Here is a 23,059-nt window from a genome sequence, read left to right on the forward strand (position 1 = left end):
ACCTGCAATTGGAGTTCAAGATATCAACAACATTAAACTGTGAAATGAAAATTTAACATAAAAAGGGTGGATTTATTGCAACGCATGGCAGGATCTGATTTCCTTGCGTTATTTCGATCTGCGTCAATAGGATCGCTAACGATCTCCCGCTGTCATGGGAGCTGCCTCCATTAAGGCAGACCGGAACCAGGAGACTGTCCCACAGGATCTCCTAGAACATTGCTTGAAAACTGCCGCTCTGCAGGACGGAACGAGGAACTCTGGCCCACAATCGGAAGCCCCCTGGAATCCCGGAAGCAGAACCTTCGAGATAATTTGAACTGAAACGGACCTTCTCTGTTCCTGGACGCTGGGCCTGGTGCCTCCTGCCTGCAGATCCCAGAAACATAGCAGTACCTGCCTGCAGACCCACAGACATGCCGCCAACACCGTCCTCCTAATCCTGCCCGCAGCCGCTTCTCTTTCCAGTCTATTTCTGAAATTCCTTTGTAGTAAAACAGCTACTTTGAGATCTTGTATAGAATGTCCTGGGAGATTGAAGTGTTCTCCTACTGACTCCAATTAAATGACTCCTTCAGCTCTCTATATTGGACAAACAGGCCAAACCTTACGCCAAAGAATAAACGGACATAAATCTGACATCAAGAATCACAAAACAGAGAAACCAGTAGGAGAACACTTCAATCTCCCAGGACATTCTATACAAGATCTCAAAGTAGCTGTTTTACTACAAACGAATTTCAGAAATAGACTGGAAAGAGAAGCTGCTGAATTGCAACTCATTACCAAACTTAAAACCATGGAGAGACCTGGTCTGAACAGAGACATTGGATTCTTATCTCATTATACATGACTAAGCCATTTCTCACCTTCTCACCCCTTGCCTTTTCCTGTAAGACCTATTACAGTCGTTAAGAATCGTCAACAGGCTCATCTCAGCTATCTGCCAATCTCCCATTCCCACCACCCTTCTGAGTAATACCCCTCCCCACCTTCTCACTATATAGAAGGATCTGGCAACTTCTGTTTCAGTGTATCTGAAGAAGTGTGCATGCACACGAAAGCTCATACCAAGAACTAACTTGTTGGTCTTTAAGGTGCTACTGGAAGGAATTTTTTTATTCTGCACGCATGAAGGTAAGAGCAGCTCAGGGATCTTCTGGGGCTTGTGAACACACCCTTCTACTGATGTCAAAATAGCTCCAGGTGCAGTGGACTTCAAACCAAACACTTGATACTCAAACCCCCCCCCCCAGCAAATGCCCCATTTTCCTTCACTGTGATTTTTGCATAGTGCACACACCCACGCCAATGATTTGTAATTCATGCAATTCATGATTTTGCCAGGTCAAAAATTATGAAACCGCTATCACAATATGGACTTTAAACTGGTTTTGGACAATACAGTGGTATCTCGGGTTACATATGCTTCAGGTTACAGACGCCGCTAACCCAGAAATAGTACCTCAGGATAAGAACTTTGCTTCAGGATGAGAACAGAAATTGCGCGGCAGCGGGAGGCCCCATTAGCTAAAGTGGTGCTTCAGGTTAAGAACAGTTTCAGCTTAAGAACGGACCTCCGGAATGAATTAAGTACTTAACCCAAGGTACCACTGTATATCAATATATCAACCAGTCCTGTTCACAGGTGCGGAGAGTATTGCTTTCACTCAGGCTTCCCGTGGGCATCTGATTGGCTGCTGTGAGCATAGGATGTTGAAATAAATGGACCACTATGCTTTCCATGGTACAGTCGTACCTCGGAAGTCGAACGGAATCTGTTCGGCTTCCAAAACGTTTGGAAACCAAAGTGGGGCTTCTGATTGGCTGCAGGAAGCTCCTGCAGCCAATCTGAAGCTGCAGAACCCCGTCGGACATTCAGCTTCCAAAAATTGTTTGCAAACGGGAACACTCGCTTCCGGGTTTGCTGTGTTCGGGAGCCAAAACGTTCGAGAACTAAGCTGTATTGAAATAGCCTGCATTGGACCGCCATAGTCCAGCTATCTGCTTGCGAGATGCTGACAGCTTTCTCCCTTCGTTAGGTGATTGGTGTGGCAGACCCACATCCATTTGCGAGGAAGAGGCTCCAGAAAGCTCATGGCATTGACGAGGACAATGTGTTTGATGGTATGCAATTATTACTCTATATCTCTGCCCTGCCCTTGCTCCAAAACAGAGAGGGTCCCATCTGTGGTCTTCAGCATAATTCATGTAGGTGTGGAGAGGGGGGGAATTGAGAAAATTGACCACTATCAGGATGTAGCCTCTGGGTGTCAGAATTCTGGTGAAAATGAAAGAGGCAATTGCTAGTGTGGTGTAGTGGTTAAGAGCAATAGACTCGTAATCTGGGGAACCGGGTTTGCGTCTCTGCTCCTCCACATGCAGCTGCTGGGTGACCTTGGGCTAGTCACACTTCTTTGAGGTCTCTCAGCCCCACTCACCTCACAGAGTGTTTATTGTGGGGGAGGAAGGGAAAGGAGAATGTTAGCCGCTTTGAGACTCCTTAGGGTAGTGATAAAGCAGGATATCAAATCCAAACTCTTCTTCTTCTCTTCCAATGTTTGCTTATTCGTCCTGTGTCTGGAAGAGTAAACCAACCCAGCAAATACCAATTGTTGCTGCTGATTTCAATATACCTTGTGTTTTCTTTGCATTGAAAGGGGAGGGGTCTGGATAACCCATTGACAATGTAATTTGGGTGATTTTTTATGGAAATAATGTAAACTCAATTTCGGCACAGCGGACCATGAGACAAATAATGTAGTTTTTGGCCAGAGGTGAACTGCAGAGGAACAGAAACGGCGCTTCATTCAGGGCGGAATGGAAAAACGGTGCCTTCTGACATCCCTGTGACATTGCACAGAAGCTAGAAGTTTCTCCAGTAAATATGCTCCCCATCTCCAAAGAGCTTACTGCAACATGCACACTGCTATTTCTCCCCTGCCCCCCCCCACCAGTTTTATCCTCACAACAACTCTGTCAGGAAGGCGAGGCTGAACAAAAATTAATACATCTCTCTGACTGTTTTGGGGCTTGGTTTTTTCTCTCTCCTCCTGCCTCTGGAAACATTGGCTGAGATCTTATTTTGCTTCGTTTCACACACTGAGTTGTGTCCAATGCTAGTGCTACTCAGAGTAGACCCATTGAACTAAGGTAGGTTGATTCATTTCAGTGAGTTTTGTCTGTGTAGAAATTAGTTGTATACACCCTGTAATGGGAATTGGGGTTGCTCGTGCGTAAAGGATGCTGAAGATCTAGGCAACGCTGCCTGGCTAAACCTTTCCCTGGCTGGACAGCCCTTTCTCCATGGCTGTGTCAGTCACTGGCAGAATCTGTCAGTGGGCATTTCCTGAACTTCTTCCAGCATAAAAATTCCTTGACGCCCAGTCTCCGCCTAGCCTCCCTGCGCGGAAGCTTTCTGCGCAGAGTAGGCGTAGCCAGCGGAGGTCCTGGACTCTCCCCGCTGGTCTCTGTGGAAGAGTCTTGGAGCCCTCTCTCCGAAGTCCTTCCATGATCCCCTTCCTCCCCGGTGTCACGCTGATTACCTTCCCCAAAGGGAGTGTTCTCTCTCCCTCTACTGGTCCCTTCTCCTGCATGGTCGGGGAGCCTTACCTCCACTCTTGGCTCCGATGGCAGTTCCCTGACACACCCCATTATGGTCGTCCCCCCCCAGATGTGAGAATGTACATTTGTGATAAATGCCTGTTTGTGGGTACGGCGATTCCAAGATAGATAAATATTTTTTAGAATTTTCTTCCTAATAATCATTTAAAGGTTATGCTAAATAACAGGAAATGGAGGGGAAGAGAACCCAGCAGCATAATATGTGTAATTTTCTGCTCTTGCGGTTCATCCTTTCACTGTTCAATCTTATTCTTTTAAGACTGGATAGCAGCGGCTGAGAAAGAGAGGTTTGCGGATGCTGTTATCATAGCAACGCCCGACAGCCTTCACAAGGTACTGCTAACCTTCTCCCACTCAAGGCTTCTTTTGAGTCAAGTCTGAGTCATCTCGACTCTGCTTGCGTGCAAACAGTTTTGGTGGCAGTGCTCAGCTTAGCCCTGCGTGAGAAATTAAAGTAGAAGTAGTTGAAGGATATGCTTTGAAACAGGAAGGAGTTTAGCTTGAGCACACACAGCCTCTGAATCTAACAGTGTCCCCCATACAGCCATGGGAATGCCCACCAAGGATGTTGGAGAATGGAAAGCAGAGAGGAAATTGCCAATGTCAGTTTGTTCCTTCCAAGTCGAGAAATACAATCAGTATTCACTGCTGTTGCTTTTGGTCTGCAGAGGATGTGAAATTGGTTACATTCCGCCTCCCCCATTTCCTTTTATGTTTATACGAGTGGGGTGGAGTAACTCGACGGCAATTTATTGTGCACAATGAATTAACTCTGCAAATTACCTAAGCCACATTGTTTCCTGACAGCAGGATGAATAGCATCCATTTTGGCAGAAAGTAGACTGCAGAGGCATAGAAACGGCGCTGCATTTGACGAGCGCAAGGCAAAACAAAAAAGGATGCTGCCTAGTTTCCCTAATATCCACTTTGCCATATCACACACACCCCTTTCTCCCTGAAACACCATGGGTGCTTATCCATGCATTTTAGTATGGTTTTTGCAAAGTTTGTTTTACGCATTAAAAACTGTTCTGAAGGAGGAGGCTGTTGGAGTGATCCAAGGGTCAGCCAGTTGCCACTTCCCAAAACCTTGCTTCAGGAAAGGGATGGGGTTATGAGATTGTGCTTAGCGGTGGCTGGTGCCCATGGAGACAGGTAGGGTGGAAGGCAGGGAGCCCACCAGCAGGTGGCGCCAGAGCCAGTGGCTGGCAGAGCCAAGGAAATCTAGTTTTGTCCCCATCCTCCTCCCTGCTGAGTTCTACCAGGGGCAACACCGAGACTGTGTAGTAGGATGCTGGCGGTCTGTGCCACACCTGGGCTAAGCTGTAAGTAGGAAGGAAGGAAGGTGGGGGCAGGCTGAGGTTGCCTCATGCAACCTGATGGGCCAGCCCCCACTGATTGTGAATGATACAGGAACTGGCCAATTGTTGCTGTGCAATTCCGTCTTCTGCTGAAAGCCAGAAGACCACCATCCAAACACAGCCAAAATGGAGTCTTTGCGGTTCCAGAGGAGAGGGACCACTGAATAGGATGTCTGCCTTTAAGTTGCTATATAAAAAAAGAGAACTATGTATTTAGAAAAATCCTTTCTCAAGACACTAAGGATGCATTGAAATGTCAGCTGCTTGATGGTAATTTGTGGTGGTCTCTTCCCCACCAGGCGCCGGCAGTGGCTTTTGCCCACAAAGGATACCACATCTTGCTGGAGAAGCCCATGGCGGTAAGTGTTGCCTGTGTTAGAAACTCTCATATACCGTATTTTTTCCCCCATAGGGCGCACCGTTTTTTTGGGGGGGGAATAAAGAAAAAAATTATTCCCCCCCCCCAGGCGCAGGGTTGGGGCGGGGGAAGCCTGAGCTTCCCCCGACCCCAGCCCCCAGAACAGGCTGCTATCCGCAAGCCTAGGGAGCCCGGTGGGAAGTCGCACCGGTCTCCCCAGGCTTGCGGATATCTTCCCGAAGCCCGGGGCGCGTGGCTCAGGGCCCCAGGCTTCAGGATGCAGTCAGCTCCCACCGCCAGCCTCCAAACCAGGTCAGGGAACAGCGGGAAAGCGTGCTCCGCCTCCCCACTGTCTCCTGAGCTTGTGGGGCTGGCGGTGGAGAGAAGCACTGCTTTCCCCACCGCCAGCCTCCAAACCAGGTCAGGTTTGGAGGCTGCTATCTGCAAGCCTTGGGAGCCCGACGGGAACTCCCGCGGAGCTCCCAAGGCTTGCGGATAGCTTCCTGAAGCCTGGAGAGTGAGAGGGGTCGGTGCGCACCGACCCCTCTCGCTCTCCAGGCTTCAGCGAAAGCCTGCATTCGCCCCATAGGACGCACACACATTTCCCCTTCATTTTTGGAGGGGAAAAAGTGTGTCCTATAGGGCGAAAAATACGGTATATATTAGGCATTAAATGGCTCCTTAAACCAGGGTTACAGCTAGTTGCCTTTTGGGGGCCAGACAATTCGAAAGTTGTATTTTTCAATATGACTTTTTGGTTCCTGAAATTCAAGTAAAATATAACGGATAGAATTTGTTACATGTGATGCTAGTGTGTGAAAATAGTCGAGATCCAAGGATCCCTAGGCCTGTACCTCCAGGTGTATCTTCACTTGGCTGAAGGCCGGGCGCAAAATTTCCCCTGGAGAATTTCGAATGCTGTGTGCTGGCAGGACCTCTTGCTGGAGGAAATTGTTGAGGCCACAGTAGCAAGTCCAGGGTTAACTCAGAGGTATAATGGCTGCATGCTGGACCACAAGGACAGGCTTTTCAGTGGAAAGGAGAAGCTGTCTCAGAGCATGCCAAGCGAGGTCTTTCCTTCCTGGGTCTGTTTTCTGGGCTCCCAAGAATTCTTCCTTGGTTTGTTCTTCTGATGCCTGTTGATTCTTCAACGCACTTCCTCTGTCTTTGTAGCACTTGGCTGAGATCGAAAAATGTGCACTCAGCTGAGCCAAAAAGTGTGCATGTCAGCTATACAGTGGCGCCTCGCAAGACGAAATTAATTCGTTCGGCGAGTTTTTTCGTCTAGCAAATTTTTCGTCTTGCAAAGCACGGTGTCGGAAAAGTTTCGAAAAAGCTTCAAAAATCACCAAAAACCTCAAAAAAGGCTACCACACCGCGTTCTATGAGTTGCTCCTCAAAGTCAAGTCGCAACTATATTAACGGTGTTAACAAAAAGGAAACAAACTTGCAAAAAACGCAAGACGTTTTCGTCTTGCGAAGCAAGCCCATAGGAAAAATCGTCTTGCGAAGCAGCTCAAAAACCGCAAAACCCTTTCGTCTAGCGAGTTTTTCGTCTTGCGAGGCATTCGTCTTGTGGGGCACCACTGTAATTTCTTTCCTCAGGCCAGAATCTCTGACTGAATTCCTTGTGAACAGTCGAGCATTTCTTTTGTAAGTCTCTGGGCTTAATGGTCTCGCGTGGTCAGTCAGCCGAGCTTGCTGTCTTTGGAAGCCCTCCTGCTCATTCTGCTCACTTGTGAAATTCTAACCGCTGCTGAGAAGACCCAAACGCCTTCAAATGTGACTCTAGCTGGTTGTTGATCTTCTTCCATTGACTGTTTCCATATGTCCACATCCTGGGGGCGTTTTTGGACTACAACTCCCATCATCCCTTACCCATTGACTGTGCTTGGCTGGGGCTGGTGGGACTTGGAGCCCAACAGCATCTCTGGAAGGCCTAACCCCTGCCCTAGAGGGGTAGGAAATGCCCTATGTTCTTAAAATAGGTAAGAGCAGGGGGTAGCCAAGGTGGTGGCCTCCAGATGTTGAACTACAACTCCCATCAGCCATGGTCAGTAATCAGGGATGATGGGAGTTGTAGTCCAGTAATACCTGGAGTGCATTGGGTTCCCCACCCCTGGGCTAAAGGCTCCTCCATGCTGGAAGCACCGTCCAGAAAGGAGTCTCCCTGCTGTGTCTCTGCATAAGTGGCTGATCTGGCTTTTATCAATGGAAACAAAGCCAGGGAAGCTGTGGCCTTGGGATGTTCTTGAACTACAGATCCCAAGAGCCCCAGCTGGCATTGCCAGGGATGTTGAGAGTCCTGGGGGGAGGGGCACCTGGCTTACCCTAGGTGAGGTGACCAGTGTTGCCTTGGCTGAAACTGATTGTTTATTTCCCACCTCCCTTTTGATCGCTCAGGTAACACTAGAGGACTGTAAAGAAATAGTTCTGGCCTGTAAAACCAACAACGTCATCCTCGCAGTCTGTCACGTCCTGCGCTACCATCCAGTGTCCTTGAAAATAAAGGTATGCCAGCTAGGCAGACAGTGAGGGGAGGACGTACTCTTAAAAATATCAGCCCTTCTAATTCCAAACTCGACCGGTGAGTGTCGACTGGACTGGATGTGAGAGAGATGGCCACTGAGAAGCTAGAGAAGGAGGCGTGGGAGATTAGGGTCTTGGGGAGAGGCCTCTTTCTTTGCCTGATACTTGTTCCTTTTAGCTGGAGATGCCAGGAGTTGCACTTGGGACCTTCTGCGTGCAAATCAGGCGGCCCCACCTCCTTGCAGAGAGCCTCAGAGCTATGAAGGGCCAAACCCTCTGGCCTGAAGGAAGGAGTGCTGGTTGTTTCTGCAGCACAGCGGGTTCCCCCCTCCAACCCCAGTGTTGAAGGAACCACTTCTCACAGAGACTGGGGACTGTGAGTTTTTAACTCAGAGGTAGCGTTTAGATGAGCAAACAGGCAACCCGTCTAACGCAAGGCTTCAATACTAAGCCTCTCTCTCTCTCATTCACGAGAGAGTGCAGTCCTTTCAAGTGCAAGGAAACAGTGCAGTTCTTACAGGGCTCAAAGGTGGCCTGCCCTTTATTCTCCTGGTAGAAAGTTCAACGCTGTGGTAATTCACCCAGCTGGCTCCCACAGAAGGGATCCTCCTGTATGCCCTTGACAAAATGCTTTCCTTCACGCTATCTATTTTCTATGTCTCCTTCATGTTCTCTTCTCAGACTCCTACTCTACACCTCTGCTGGGATGCACAAAATTTCCCTTTTTTAATGAGGGTCAAAAGACACTGAACAGTGACTCAGAAGCTTGACCTTAATTACATTCACCTCTTTCACAGGGGAAGGTGGCAGAGAGGGTCCTCTGTGAGTTCTTGTCCAGCCTCCTCATTGGGTGCAGTTGTCTCCTGATCCTACCCAACACAAACCTCAAATAAACTGAGGAAACCAACTGCATTCACTGGATTGGTTTCTGTTCCAAGCAGGGGGCGAACAAGTGGACACCCTCGGTTTCCGCTCCCGTTTTCTTTTTCTCTGACAACTCTCTGCCCTATCTGCTTATTTTTGTTTAGGAACTCCTAGACGCTGGACTGATTGGAGACATCTGCCACATTCAGCACCTGGAACCTGTAAGTATAGAATCATAGAGTTGGAAAGGACCTCATGGGGTCATCTAGTCCAACCCCCTGCAATGCAGACATCTCAGCTAAAGCAGCCATGACAGAGGGCCATCCAGCCTCTGCTTAAAAACCTCCAAGGAAGGAGAGTCCACAACCTGTCAAGAGGGACCATTCCATTGTCAAACAATTGCTGTCAGAAAGTTCTTCCTGATGTTTACTCATGATGTAATAGCATGACTCCCCCCACATTTTCTCCTGCCTGTTTCTCTTTTCCCCTTCCCCCACTAGCCCCATGCTGCCCTTATTCAGCCACCTGCCTGCCTGCCTTTGTAATTATATCAGTTCTGGGGAGTGGCACAGCTTGTCAGCTTCTTCCTGCTTAGTCTCAGTGCTGCCCCTTGTAAGACTCAGCAGAGAGGAGGATATGGATGAAACTGGAATCCATTGAGTCCACCTGCCACTGGCTCTAGCGCCACCTACTGTTGGGCTCCCTGCCTTCCACCCTACCAGTCATCCTTTTGGGCAGTGTACCTGTCCCCAGATTCTTGGTCAAGGACCATGTGTGTGGATGGTGCAATAAAAGACAAATGATACATCATCGAGCTATTCCAGCCTACTTGTAAAAGTGTCTAGCTAATATTTTGAGCGGGTGGGGCAAGCTCTCATAATAATTTCTCGCATTTATTTATTTGCACAAATTTGTGTGTAAATACAAAAGTCTGTTGGACATTATACATTTTTTAAAAAGAAAGAAAAAAGAATGTCCTAAAACACAAATAAAACATCAGAAAGGCTGTGTATGTTCACGTGTGCCTATACTTGTTTATGATTTGCATTGCATGGACATGTTAATGTTATAATTTGCTTATGCTTTTAAGTAAGTTGTAAGTCTCTCCAGGGCCTCTAACAAGTGACTAACAGACTTCTTCTTCTTCTTCTTCTTCTTCTTCTTCTTCTTCTTCTTCTTCTTCTTCTTAAAAATACGCATTATTCATGGTACAGAGTTAGGCCACCTTTGGGAAAAAGTCTGTTTAAACGAAAAAGGTTTTATTGTCATCCCTGGCTGATGGAGCTAATGAGAGTTAGGGTCCAACAGCTTGCGAGGAGGCAAGTTCCCCACCTAAATTTTAGCGATTCATGCTTTCCATTCCGGCAGCACTTGCTCCCTGTCTCGAGACTGACCACAGACTGCTTTTCTCTCCCTGACCCCCCCCCTCTCCAAGGTTGGATTCTGGCATTTTGCCCACTCCTTTGTACGAGGAAACTGGCTGAACGAAGCTGAGAGCTCCTTTTCGCTGCTCGCTAAATCGTGCCACGATGTCGACCTCATCAATTACTGGATGGGCAGCAGAAGGTATGCAAGGAAGAACCCTTCTCTCTTAAGAGGCTGCTCTTGTTTGCAGAGGCGGAAAGTGAGCGAGGTCACTTCCCAACGGAAGAAGACTGGCAACTTAAGTTGACAGAATATGCACAACTTGCAGGCTTAACATATAGAATAAGAGACAAGAAGAACATACGTATAAAGAAGATTGCCAAGCATTTATTGAGTATATGGAAAATAACTGCGCACAGCTGAAAACGCTGTCAGCATTAAGATAAATTGAACAGTGTAAATAAACTTTGATGAGTGTAATAATGGGGAAATGATTGGAATAGTTTTTGTAAAATATGCAGGGATGTGTGTGTGTGTGTGTGTGTGTGTGTGTGTGTTTGGGACGTTGCTCTTGAGGAAATCAGACAGGCCCCTGCAGCCCTGAAAGATGCCGAAAATGCATTTGTTTCAAGTTGCAAGTGTTTTAAAGAGAATGGATCTTGTTCCACATTGGCCCTTTGGTCTGGATTTTATTATGTTTTTATTGTACAAAGTCTTGATACTTTTAAAAAAATGTGCTGGTGTTTTATAAATATTGTTAGAAATAAATAAACCTCAAAATGCCTCTTCCCCTTCCCTCCCCGATTCTTCTTTCAGATGTTTGAAAGTGTCGTCTTTTGGCAACCTGTCCCATTTCACGAAAGAGCACAAGGTTGGTCAAACTTTCCAATGAGTACTTTTTTATGTTTTTAAAGGAAGAGTCTTTTGTGCATTTTGCCGCACTAGGTGAGTGGAGAATTTGAGCTGCCTCCTGCCAGCTTTCAACTTTGCCCCTGAAATAAAATCAAGCCTCTAATCCATACTGTGGAAACAATGATGTTCTGAGATGCTGTCTGTGAATTTAATAGTAATAATAGTTTATTTCTTATACCCTGTCCATCTGCCTGGGTTGCCCCCAGCCACTCTGGGCAGCTTCCCTTTACAGGACTGCCTTCAGATGTCTTCTAAAATTCATAAAGTTGTTTATCTGTTTGACATCTGATGGGAGGGCATTCCACAAGGCGGGTACCACTACCGAGAAGGCCCTCTGCCTGGTTCCCTGTAACGTCATTTCTCACAATGAGGGAACCGCCAGAAGGCCCTCGGAGCTGGACCTCAGTGTCCGGGCTGGACAACAGGGGTGGAGGCACTCCTTCTGGTATACGGGGCCGAGGCTTTAAAGTTCAGCACCAACACTTTGGATTGTGTCTGGAAACGTACTGGGAGCCACATTCTGGGTTAGTTATAGTGCGCCATTTGTTTCTCAGCAATGACTTCTCTCCAACTTTCCCTTAGCCGGAAGGAGCCGCAGATCGCTGTTTAGACTGTTCGGTTGAACAAACCTGCCCGTATTCAGCAAAGAAGATTTATCTGGCACAGGCCGAGAGGGTAGGTACTGGGAGAGGTTCTTACCTTGGAGATAGGTTGATTTATTTATTCCCCCACCACAGTTTAACAAGTTACTCAGTAAGGAAAAACCAAACCAATCACTTAATTTTATTTTTTGTTTTTTTTCTGACTGTAGAGGTGTACACTGATCAATTTGCAAGTGCCTGGCAGTTTATGAAAATGATTTCAGTTTGCAACAAGAAAATCTCTCTCTCTCACACACACACACACACTTGTTTTTCTATGTCTATATAATTTAATGTATTTATTTAACTCGCCATTCTCCCAACTTGGGTTTCATGGTAGCTTTTGACATTTAAAAACACCATTCTAAAATACAAAGTAATAAAAAGAAACCAGTTAAACACAATAATTAAAGTACATCAGGACATATTTGGAACCAGAAGCTAAAATACAGTTTTCCCCACGGTCAGCAGCCCAGAGATCAGCATTGTCCGCACCTTAGTTTCCAAAGGCCTCTCTTAACAGGAAAGTCTCAGCCTTCTGGTGGAAGGGCATGAAAGAGGGAGCCACTCTAACTTCCCTTGGGAGAGAATCCCACAATATTGGGTGTATATGGTAAACGGCCACAAAACGCTGTAGGGCTAGTTGGGCTGCGGCAGTGAGGTGTAGTGGTTAGTGTGCTGGCGGGGGAGATCCAGTCTTCAGACTCTGGATCCAGCAGAGTTCTTCTTGCGTTCCTAAGATCTGAACTTGTTGAGGATGGGCTGGATCCTGCTGGGCAGCTGCTGTTGACCCGGTCTTCCTTTTGCTTCATCCCAGGGATACTTTGGGTGGCCAGTGTCTGTGGTCTGCCATAGTGGTGAGTACGATATAGAATCGCTGACCAACGCCTTGCGCCACGGCCCCTACGGAAGGTGCGTTTACGAGTGTGACAATGATGTTGTTAATCACCAGGTATGCAGCCTTGCACTAAACCATCCTTCCTCTTCTCCCCAGCCGCCCTCCTCCGGTTATTTCTTAACCAAATTGACAAGTTACAGAAATGGCAGCATTATTGTCTTGGAAGATGTTCAGTAGGGCAAGTTCTGGGGTGACTTCTAAAACTTGTTTAGTTATTTTCTTTCTTGTATGATTGCTGTCCAGAAGAGTTGGATTTTGGGGCATTCTCACCACATATGGAGGTATGTGCCTGTGGATTTTGGTGAGGTTCCTGGGTGTATTAGCGCTAGTTTTTGTGGTGTTAGGTACCATCTGTGAATTTCAGAATGAATTCTTTCCTTTCCATTGATACGGATTTAAATGGAGGTTTAGACCACATTTTAGTCTATTGGGTGGGGTTAATCTCATAGCCTATTCTCTCCACCCTCAAATTATCCTCTGCGCTTTTGCAGTGAATATTCTCTAGAAGCATAAATTGCTTGACTTTAATATAGTGCAGGACTGGGGAACCTTTTTTCAAGCTGAGGGCTGCATTCTCTCCTGGGTAATGTTCAGGGTGGCAAAAAGGAGGCAGAACAATGCAAATTTGACCTTTGTGCAGTTTTCTACACACATACATCTCTGTCTTCCATTTGGGAAAGCAAGAGGCACGATCAGAGTTCAAGGGCAAAGTCCAGTCTGGCATAAACTCTCAGGGAGTTGATAGTTTAAGAGCAGCTGGCTCCCAGTGAGTCTGCAGGGACAGTCAGCTATATGGCAGTATCTGACATGCACCTCTGATGGCCTCCTGACAACTGACACGAAATAGAAAGGGGACAGTTCCTTATATCATTTTATTTAACCAATCAGAAATGTCCCTTCAGATGAGTGAAAACAGTAACGACTCCAAGCCAATGAAAGCTGGCCTTGCTTTTGAATTTGAAACCTAAATGTCAATGCTGAACATAAAACTTCTGAATGGTGACATTTTTCATTGTCAGTTTTGGGGGTGGGATGTTTTGTTACTTTGCTCTACTTTGCTAATTTAAAACAGGGTTTCTCCAGCCATTGCTGGAATACAACTCCCATCATCTCGAGCTAGCAGAACCAGTGGTCAAGGTTGATGGGGATTGTAGTCCAAAAACAGCTGGAGACCCAACTTTGGGAAACCCTGATTTAAGATTTCAAGGTTTCAGATATTTGTGTATGTGTATCATCTATCACACACACATCCACACTTTCTATTCCAAGTTTGCTAGCCCGCAGTTCTCAGATAATGTGGCTTGGACTATAACTTCCATCAGCCCAAGTTGGTGCTTACCGAAGGCATGCTTTGAAACCAGTCTTGAGTATTAGAAGCATCCGTTTAAATAATGGAAATTGAAACCTGCTTCCAGCTCCCTGCCATGTTCACTTGTTATTTTATGTCCTTCCTCAGGTTGTCAATATGGAGTTTGAAGGTGGAGCCACTGTTGCCTTCACAATGGTTGGCTTCACACACAAACTAGGCGTGAGGAAAACAACCATCTATGGGACAAAGGTAAACTTAGCTGCAGGGCTCTGTGAATGGAATTGCACCCACAGGCCGCACCCAGGGAATTCCCAATTCTGCAATCTGATCTCCAAGGTCAGTCACTGTCTCTCAGCCTTACCTACTTCACAGGGTTGTTGTAAGGATAGACTGGAGAGTGGGGGGAGGGAGTGCATCCATTACCTTGAGATCTTTGAAGAAAAGGTGGGGTGTACATGCAATACTGAATAAAATTAAAATCCTTCAGTCAGTTTCACCTCTGGTCATATTAAACACTGGCGGTCATCAGAAAACAGTTTTACCTTCCTGCATTTTTTATTTTTAGGGAGAACTTTCCTGCGAGGGTTCAGGACCAGTGGAGATTTATGATTTCCTGGAAAGGAAGAAAAGCAGCTTTTCTCCAGATAAAGCAGCCTGTGTCCCAATGTGCTTAAGTGCTCATAGTGGTGCGGACTACTACCTCATGGAGAGTTTCATTTCAGCTGTAGCGGTGAGTTTATTATGCGCATGCACCTCGCTTTAATTCCCCAATAAGTATGGAATTGTATTGTCACACACACACACACACACACACCCCTCTGCTTCTGAGATTGCCCACTATGCTTTCAAACCCATCTTCAGAGTCATAAGGACTGTACTGTGTGTACACTGGTTTCTGATAGCTACAGGGCACAGCCTGCAGTGCTTTCAAGACTTCGTGTGTGTTGGAACATTGCTGAGAACTTATTTTTTTGCACGCAAATGCAGATTTGTACACATGGAACATTCTGAATTGGCCTTGGGTGAGGCTTCTATCAGACTCAGTTCCATCTTCTGTACAATGGGTACATCTAATAACAGGACCTACCTTATAGGCTCGCCTTAAGGATTCCCAAGAATAAATGTGAATTCAAACACTCTGAAGGGCTCTACAAATGCTAGGCATTTATTATTCATCTCCAGGCCTTGCTAAAACATCTTTTGTTTTTCTCTGAAAAAACAGGAGAATAACCCATCTCTGATTCGAACCGGTCCAGAAGCCACCTTAAACTCTCATCTCCTTGTATTTGAAGCCGAGAGATCCAGAAAAGAGAATCGGGTTGTGCTTCTACAACTGTGAAAAAGATAGGGGAGGTGATATTGTATCTCATGGTCAATTGCTATGCTGGTTTATGATTAACGCTACTCTATGCAGCTGAATCACTTATGATGTTTCCTGCTTGGCAGGGGGTTGGACTCGATGGCCTTTGTGGTCTATTCCAACTCTATGATTCTATTCTATGTAGGGAGCAGCTTGCTTGCATACTTAAAATGAAGCAGTTAATAGCTTGCATTCCAAAGATCTTAAGGGCATCCTTATCATTCCTTTATAGCACAAGAACTACAGGAACGTATTTCAATTTTCTAAGTTTGCATTCAAAGAAGACACGCCCTCCCCACTCTTGATTCTGCAGGAGTTTCTCTCCCTGGAAGTCCCTAAGAAGCCCCCAAAAGTAACCAGGGAGGGAGGGCTTTCAGTGGGGCTTCCAATATTTTGAGGAACAGCATCCCTGCTGAGGTATGGCAGTGTGAATTCTTTGCACTTTTTGGAAACACTCCAGGACGTTTTGGTATTTATCATTCTTCCCAGCTGTGTGAAAAGGTCTGTTTTAGGTGTTTCATATTGTTTTCAATGCTCCTGCCAACCTAGCAGTTGCTCCTGCCAACCTAGCAGTTCGAAAGCACGAAGTGCAAGTAGATAAATAGGTACCACTCTGGTGGGAAGGTAAACAGCATTTCCATGCACTGCTCTGGTTCGCCAGAAGCGGCTTAGTCATGCTGGCCACATGACCCGGAAGCTGTATGCCGGCTCCCTCGGCCAGTAAAGCGAGATGAGTGCCGGAACCCCAGAGTCATCCATGACTGGACCTAATGGTCCCTTTACTTTTACTATTATTTTCAAGCCGGTGCTTGCTGTTCTTAAAACCTGTTTTTGTCGATTTTACTGTATGTTTGCAAATCGCCTCACAGGAAAGGTGCTTCATAAAACAATTTACCCATGGATCAGTCTTGTATTTGAGGAGCTCCCCACCAGAGTTTCAGACAGCTGCCCGTTTCCCCTTCCTACCTGAAGATGCCAGAGAACGAGATATTTTAATTAAGGATGTTTTAATGCCCCAATAGAAATACACATAAAAATTGTCCAGTAGCACCTTAAAAAGGTAAAGGGACCCCTTTATCTACTTGCACTTTGATGTGCTTTTGAACTGCTAGGTTGACAGGAGCAGGGACCGAGCAACTGGAGCTCACCCCATCGCGGGGATTCGAACCGCCGACCTTCTGTTCTTTATTACAGCTAGGTAGCCGTGTTGGTCTGCCGTAGTCGAAACAAAATGAAAAAATTCCTTCCAGTAGCACCTTACAGACCAACTAAGTTTGTTTTTGGTATGAGCTTTCGTGTGCATGCACACCTCTTCAGATATACTGAAACAGAAGTCACCAGACCTTTATATATAGTGGGAGGGTGGGGAGGGGTATTACTCAGAAGGATGGTGGGAATGGGTGATTGGCTGATAGGTGTGGTAAACTTACCGCTCTCCACCCCCTCAGTATATAAAGGTCTGGTGACTTCTGTTTCAGTGTATCTGAAGAAGTGTGCATGCACACGAAAGCTCATACCAAGAACAAACTTAGTTGGTCTGTAAGGTGCTACTGGAAGGATTTTTTTATTCCAGTAACAAGAAGCCGAAAGCACCAGCCTGAAGATGACGAGTGAGACCTCGTCGAAACGTCGCACAGACACCCCGACTCTTACACGGGAAGACACCCGAAGACACCAAAACCTGCATATATATATATATATATATATACTGCGTCAGATCAACACAGCTACCTACCTGAATTTAATGCCCCAATGGAACTGTTATTCCATCACAACAGCCACCCATTATCTGGAATAGCGCACATTGAGTTACATCAGGTGCCCAACACCTGCGTTTTCTGAAACAAATGAAGACATTTTTGTTCTGGCTGGTTTTCCCAGCAGGATGAATGGGTCTTTGCCACATGTATCAGTCTTAAGTATAGTTTGAGTTTTGTTTTAAATGCATTTTCTGGTTTTGAATGGCCATTCATGTACATCACCTTGAGACACTTTAGGTGAGTAACAAAGCACTGATGGTAATATTCTGTATGCAAAGCAGATTCTCTACCACTGAACTTCCCTTCAGACAAATTTAGCCCCTCCCTTTCAGACAAATTTACAAACGATAAAGCAATCAGTGGCTAGTAGCCACATTGGCTATATACTGTTATTAAGTATTCATTTATATATTGCCCTATACCCAGAGGTCCAGTAATGGAGGCAGTATGTGTCTGAATACTTAGTTGCTTGGAAGCAATATTGTGGGATAACAGTTTCATTCATCCCCTCCTTGTCGGCATCTAGCTGCCCTCTTGGGGAGGGGGAGACTGAACTGGACCCTGGACTAGATGGGCCCTTTCGATTTGCATCAGCAAAGTTCTTACGTTCTAACGGAGTGTTCTACCCCTCCTTTGCCAGCTGCTAGCAGAACATCTGCTTTGCACGCAGAAGGTATAATTATACAGTTCTGTGATGCTATGAATTCCTGGCATCTCCCAGTAGGGCTGGGAGAGAACCCTGCAGAGGTGCTGCCAGTCAGTGTGCAGTGTTTCTCAACCTTGGGTCCCCAGGTGTAGTCGGACTACAACTCCCATCATCCCTGCCCACTGGTCCTGCTAGCTAGGGATGATGGGAGTTGCAGCCCAACAACAGCTGGAGACCCAAGTTTGGGAAATACTTGTGTAGAGAATGGGCCCAATGGTCTGACTCTCCACTTGTAAGAATTCGGTTGCTCATTATGGCAGCACCTACACTTTGGGACTCCTGCCTTCTGAGATTGAGCCTTTACTTTATTCAGTGTCTGACAAAAACATTCTTGTTTAGACCAGCCTACCCAGACGCTTAGAAAGTTGAAGTAACTTTAAACTGTTTTACTATTTTAAGCTTTGTATGTTTTAAAGTGAAGCTGTGAATTTTTATTGATTTTGTTCTATCTTTTTGCAAACCGCTTTGAGGTCTTAAAAAAAATAAACATTCAAGCTATGTATAAATTTCACAAAATAAATAATAAAAGCCGTTTTGCAGACTGATCTGCCTTTGGGATCTGCCGAATGCAAAAAGAAAAAGAGCATGTGCTCTACCACTGAGGAGGAAACCCACAAAGCAAGACTACTTAGATCATGGTGCTGATAGTGCCAAGGTTGCAGGTTTGAGCCCCGTATGGGACATCAGCTTATTCCTACACTGCAGAACTAGATGATCCTCAGGGTCCCTTCCAAGTCTATAATTCTATGATTCTTTAGTACTGTTTAGTCTGCTTGTCATGGCCAAGAGGTGGTCAGGGCCCTCAAATCTTATCCACTAACCCCTGCAAATGATTTTGTTGTTTTGCCAGACACACCTCTTCTTAGGCCTCCTCGGACTTTCATATATACAACATACCAAGACCTAGAAACTTTTTATTTATTTATTTACCAGAAAGCTGGATTTTGCACCTTTTTAGTGGGAGGAGGCAGATCAGCAGGCAGGTGCGTAGATGGAAAACTTCCCTTCCCTCCCATCAGTCCATTAACATTCCTCTGCCAAAGTGGTCCAGGAGGAAAGCCTTTCCCTCAATAAAGTATCTCACAAGGCAGTGACTCTGCAGACACCAGAGGAGCGTTAAATCTGGCCAAGAGATGGAGAAAGAACTGATTTTTTAAAGATGGGAGCAGGAAACCTGCGGATGGTTGGATGATGATAAATGCCCAACTGGCAGCAAAGGCAGTGGACAGGTATCATGGGAGTTGCAGTCCTGCAAAGGCTCCCATCCCACGTTCCTGGAAGTACCTCTCTTAGCAGGTGTTACAACGCTTCTGTCGAGTCAGGCTGTGAGCTAGGCCATGGGGTGGGGAAGCTGCAGCCCTCCAGGTGGAAGTGGGCTCCAGCTCCCACCATCCCTGCCCACTGGTCATTCCGGCAGGGGTTGAGGAGGGTCCAGGAGCATCTGGCGGGCCACACGTCACCAAACCTGAAGAAGGCTGCGGCTCTATCATGTTGCAAACAGAGACGGAGCCTGTGTCTGCTCGCTTCTCCTGCACAACAGGCGGTCCTTCATCCTGGCACTGCCTTCGAGGAGCTGGTAGCGAGAGCCCCACACTTTGCTCTTCATTCATTCCGAGCTGGGCTGGCTTCTTCCTGAGCAGCCCTCTCAGCCTGCTGGGCTTGTGCTTTCCTCACTCTTTCGGCGTTTGTGATGGTCATCGGATGCAGGGGGAGGAATCCAGAAAGCCCTGGGCGGAGGAAAGAAAAGGCACTTTGCTGTTGCTGTCTATACTCTTCACAGCAAGGGTGGGGGAACCTCTCTCAGCCTGATGGGTCACATTCGCTTCCGGTCAACTTTCCAGGGGGCATGTATGAATGGTGCGTGAGGCCAGAGGCAAAAGCGGCTGGAGCAATTTGTGCAGTTATTACCTTTGCACAATAGGCTGCTTTCCCTATCCTCCATCCAGGAAGCTAAGCAAAGACACATTATCAGAGTTCAAGCCAGACACCTGAGAGTGTGAAGCAGGAGCAGTGAGGGGATGTGGCTTAGGCAGAATTCTGAGGGCCAGATACAGAGGGCTGGAGGGCCACATTTGATCCCTGGTTCTGAAGCTCTCCTTCCCTGCATTATGTCTCGAGGTCAACTGTCTAAAGCATAGCACGGTGGGGAGAGGCAGGACACACAAAATCTGGAGTTCATCGCCTTCAGAAAATGTACCAACTATTTTGCAGTCATATGTCAGGGGTGCATGCTGCTGTTAAGACTACAACTCTCATCTGACCCAATGGCCAATGGTTAGGGATAATGGGAGTTGGGAGTCCAAAAAGATACAGCTTCCCCAACGCTAGGCTTAAACGCAAAGCTGTGAAAGAACTGATTGCCTGGTTGCCCGTGACATCAGGAAGCACGCTGTGCTTTCTGTTCCACTTTTTCCCCCAGACAAATTTTCAGCTTAAAAATAAACGGGAGGATTAAGAAAAAAAATTCCTGCATTGAAGGTAATTGAATTGGAGGAGCCCTGGGGCCCCTTATACCCTCGTATGATTTTATGAATCATCATTATCAGGAGCTGCCTAAGTTCAATGGATAACTGTACAATAATCAGAATTTTATTCAGCAAAACCCCACCACAAGGATAGGTTAAAATAATGCAGGAGTTTGGCATGGTGGGGAAACCATTCAAAATATAAAACACATTTAATTTTTGTATAAATGCTTTGTTCAACAAGCAAAATGTCAATCTAAGTAAGGGAACACAGAAAGCGACAACAAAACAGGAGGAAAATCCCCCCCCCAAAAAAGAAGGAAACCAGGTGGCATTACCCAGAAGTTTCTCGACGGGCTTGGTGAGATGGGCGCCATTGGCAATCCAGTATTTCAGCCGCTCGAAGTTCACACCAACGATCCTCTCATTGTGGTCGTTGGGAAGCGGGTCGTAGCACCCAATCTGCTCCAGGTGCTTCCCGTCCCGGGCTCGCTTGTTCTGTGCAGCCACGATCCGAAAGTAAGGCCTGTTGGCGCAGCCACCCATAGCAAAGCGGATGACGGTATGCGCGTTGTAGTACTTTTTCAGGAGGCAGTGCCCTGGAAGGGAGACCGTGCAAAGGCAATGTCAACAGAAGCCCTGCATTTATTGAAGATTTCCCTCCAGTGGTTAAACAAGCTGAAGGAAATACTTCTTTACACAGAGCACAGTTAAGCTGTAGAACTCGCTCCCAATGGAGACAGTGATGACCACCAACTCCATAGTGCTTTTCTTCATCTGCAATATATATCACTCATAAATGCTGATTTTTGTTTTTACACCCCACCCCACCCCGCCTAGAAGTACCAAATATCTGTTTAGTTACAGTTAATTTTTAAGTCGTTTCAGTCTTTAAACAATGGTAAAAAAAAAGGTAAAGTTAAAGGACCCCTGACAGCCAAGTCCAGTCGCAGATGACTCTGGGGTTACAGTGCTCATCTCGCTTTACAGGCTGAGGGAGCCGGCGTTTGTCGCAGACAGTTTTTCCGGGTCATGTGGCGCAACGGACCACAAAGCAGAGCAGCACTCCGAAACGCCGTTTACCTTCCTGCCGGAGCGGTACCTATTTATCTACTTGCACTTTTTGGCGTGCTTTCGAACTGCTAGGTTGGCAGGAGCTGGGACCGAGCAACGGGAGCTCACCCTGTCACAGGGATTCGAACCGCCAACCTTCTCATAGGCAAGCCCAAGAGGCTCAGCGATTTAGACCACAGCGCTACCCACGTCCCTTAAACAATGGTACCATTGAATGCAACCTCGCCGTCGCTCCCGGAACCCGTTCTGGGGGCTGGGGTCGGGGGAAGCTGGGGCTTCCCCCGCCCCCAGCCCGGCAAGCTCAGGGGGGAGGAATAATTCCCCCCTTTATTTCCCCCCACCCCCCAAAAAAATAAGTGTGTCCTATGGGCCAGTGCGCCATATAGGGTGAAAAGTACGGTAATCTCACTTACCCAGCTGAACCATGATGTCTGGTTCCTGTAGAGAAGGGGAAACAGAGGTAACAAATCAGATCCCAACACTCAGTAGCAGTCTCATATTAAAACAAAGAAAAAAGCGCCATCAGCTTACAGTTATGAACTGAGGAACCAGGCTACCTAAATTTCAGCAATTCTGAAATAAACGAGAGAGGGGGATGTGGAATAGAAGTTAAGCCCAGGGAATGAGAGCACAGAATCCTTGTTGTCTATTCCTCAATTATCCCTAACCCAGAAAGGTAGACAGCTCTTTTTATACAGTCAGACCACCAGTCCATTTACGACTGCCACCTTTGTTCTGGCAAAATATAGGACAGGATCGGGCAGAGCAGTTGGGGGGGGGTATTATTTTTTTTCCAGCTGGTGCTGAAGTGAATTCAAAGCAATCTATTACAATCTATTGGCGCCTCTGAAATTTGTCACACACCCACACCCACGAAGTTGTAAATCTGTCTGTGCTTGGCTACCCACAGCTTAAATACATGACCTTTCTCACACCCTTTCGAACACATGCATTTGGAGAGGATGCCTAACTTGGCAGAGCAAGAGAGACACACACAGAGAGAGAGAGCATCTTATACTGAAATATGGGACAATCCTGTATTATACAGGACAGGCGGCGCCCCTGAATTTAGCAGTTATCTATCCGCAGCGGCTCTGCAAGGTCTCACATAGCGTACACTCCCTACCTTGGGACCTTCCAGATGCAAAGCAGTTGCTCAACCACTGAGCTACGCTCCTTCCCCTCAAAATAAAGTAAGGAGCTAGTCCACATGGTTCCGAGAAAAGGGGCTGATTGAAGCAGCCGGCTTCTCCCCCGCGTGGCGAGCTGTACCTGCTGCCTGAGCCCTTAGCTGCTATTCCCCAAACCCGCGCAAGGCAACTCGGCGCGCTCACACGACCACAATTCCCCTCCAAGCGACAACCGTAGAGACGCTACTTACAAGGTCCTGGAGGTCGGAAATCACGTGAGGAGCCCAAGTCGGCCGCGCGCATGCGGCGGAACGAGCGTGGGAGAGGCGACCAATCAGAACTCGGTGTATTAAAAAAAAAGACACGACGCCGAAGCGCATGCGCCAGAGGGCGACGGGAGCTGTAGTTCCGCTTCCGCGTTGCTAAGCAACCGCATTAGGCCGCGCAGGCAGGGAACCAGCCAGCGCGCTCCTTGGCCGGGCTCCGGCTCCCGCGGCCCGTGTCCCCTTGGCAGGTGAGGAGGAAGGAGGAGGAGGAGCAGAACGGAGCGAAAGGCCAAGAGAAGCTTCAGCACAACGGCCGGAGAGAGAATAAGAGAACAGGCCCCGCCTCTGCCTTTTGGCCCCGCCTTCGTTGCGCTTGCCGGCTTCCGATGCGCATGCGTGCGCTGGTAGCCTTCATAGAATCGTCGTTGGAAGGTTTT

At 47.0% G+C, this 23,059-nt stretch overlaps 2 protein-coding genes across 5 annotated transcripts; one reads left to right on the forward strand and one right to left on the reverse strand.

Moving 5' to 3' along the window:
- Nucleotides 1–1,127: 1,127 nt before the first annotated feature.
- LOC309536275 (putative oxidoreductase YteT) lies at nucleotides 1,128–16,767 on the forward strand. 2 transcript variants are annotated; one of them, XM_082230317.1, is made up of 14 exons: nucleotides 1,128–1,137; nucleotides 2,043–2,127; nucleotides 3,884–3,957; nucleotides 5,285–5,344; nucleotides 7,747–7,854; nucleotides 8,901–8,957; nucleotides 10,172–10,302; nucleotides 10,918–10,972; nucleotides 11,596–11,688; nucleotides 12,472–12,606; nucleotides 14,009–14,110; nucleotides 14,427–14,591; nucleotides 15,084–15,289; nucleotides 15,361–16,766. In XM_082230317.1, exons 1-13 carry the CDS (start codon nucleotides 1,132–1,134, stop codon nucleotides 15,198–15,200), a joined length of 1,188 nt encoding a protein of 395 aa, XP_082086443.1. In that variant the 5' UTR covers nucleotides 1,128–1,131; the 3' UTR covers nucleotides 15,201–15,289; nucleotides 15,361–16,766. The 2 variants fall into 2 exon arrangements, with proteins under 2 accessions (XP_082086443.1, XP_082086444.1); XM_082230318.1 differs by lacking the exon at nucleotides 7,747–7,854 and having other exon boundaries at nucleotides 15,361–16,767.
- Nucleotides 16,768–16,909: 142 nt separating this feature from the next.
- On the reverse strand, nucleotides 16,910–22,751 carry LOC309536431 (small ribosomal subunit protein bS16m-like). Of its 3 annotated transcripts, none has more exons than XM_082230672.1 (4): nucleotides 22,608–22,751; nucleotides 21,640–21,664; nucleotides 20,491–20,751; nucleotides 16,910–19,414 (listed from the first exon to the last, which is right to left on the reverse strand). In XM_082230672.1, the coding sequence occupies exons 1-4, from the start codon at nucleotides 22,734–22,736 to the stop codon at nucleotides 19,290–19,292; spliced, it is 540 nt and encodes a 179-aa protein (XP_082086798.1). In that variant the 5' UTR covers nucleotides 22,737–22,751; the 3' UTR covers nucleotides 16,910–19,289. The 3 variants fall into 3 exon arrangements, with proteins under 3 accessions (XP_082086798.1, XP_082086799.1, XP_082086800.1); XM_082230673.1 differs by having other exon boundaries at nucleotides 22,499–22,610; XM_082230674.1 differs by lacking the exon at nucleotides 22,608–22,751 and adding an exon at nucleotides 22,561–22,579.
- Between the last annotated feature and the right edge of the window lie 308 nt (nucleotides 22,752–23,059).

The sequence above is a fragment of the Podarcis vaucheri genome (genome assembly GCF_965113315.1).
Source record: "Podarcis vaucheri genome assembly, chromosome: 7".
NCBI lineage: Eukaryota > Metazoa > Chordata > Lepidosauria > Squamata > Lacertidae > Podarcis > Podarcis vaucheri.

Bases quoted from the DNA above. Each gene is read 5' to 3' on its own strand.
- LOC309536275 (XM_082230317.1), top strand. The intron at 3,958-5,284 runs GTACTGCTAACC...CTTCCCCACCAG, and splicing joins CGCCCGACAGCCTTCACAAG to GCGCCGGCAGTGGCTTTTGC. The intron at 12,607-14,008 runs GTATGCAGCCTT...GTCCTTCCTCAG, and splicing joins ATGATGTTGTTAATCACCAG to GTTGTCAATATGGAGTTTGA.
- LOC309536431 (XM_082230672.1), bottom strand. From the start codon at position 22,736: ATGCGCTTCGGCGTCGTGTCTTTTTTTTTAATACACCGAGTTCTGATT. The intron at 20,752-21,639 runs GTAAGTGAGATT...TCTCCCTTCCAG, and splicing joins AGACATCATGGTTCAGCTGG to GGCACTGCCTCCTGAAAAAG. The intron at 19,415-20,490 runs GTAATGCCACCT...TCCTCCGCCCAG, and splicing joins GCCCGTCGAGAAACTTCTGG to GGCTTTCTGGATTCCTCCCC.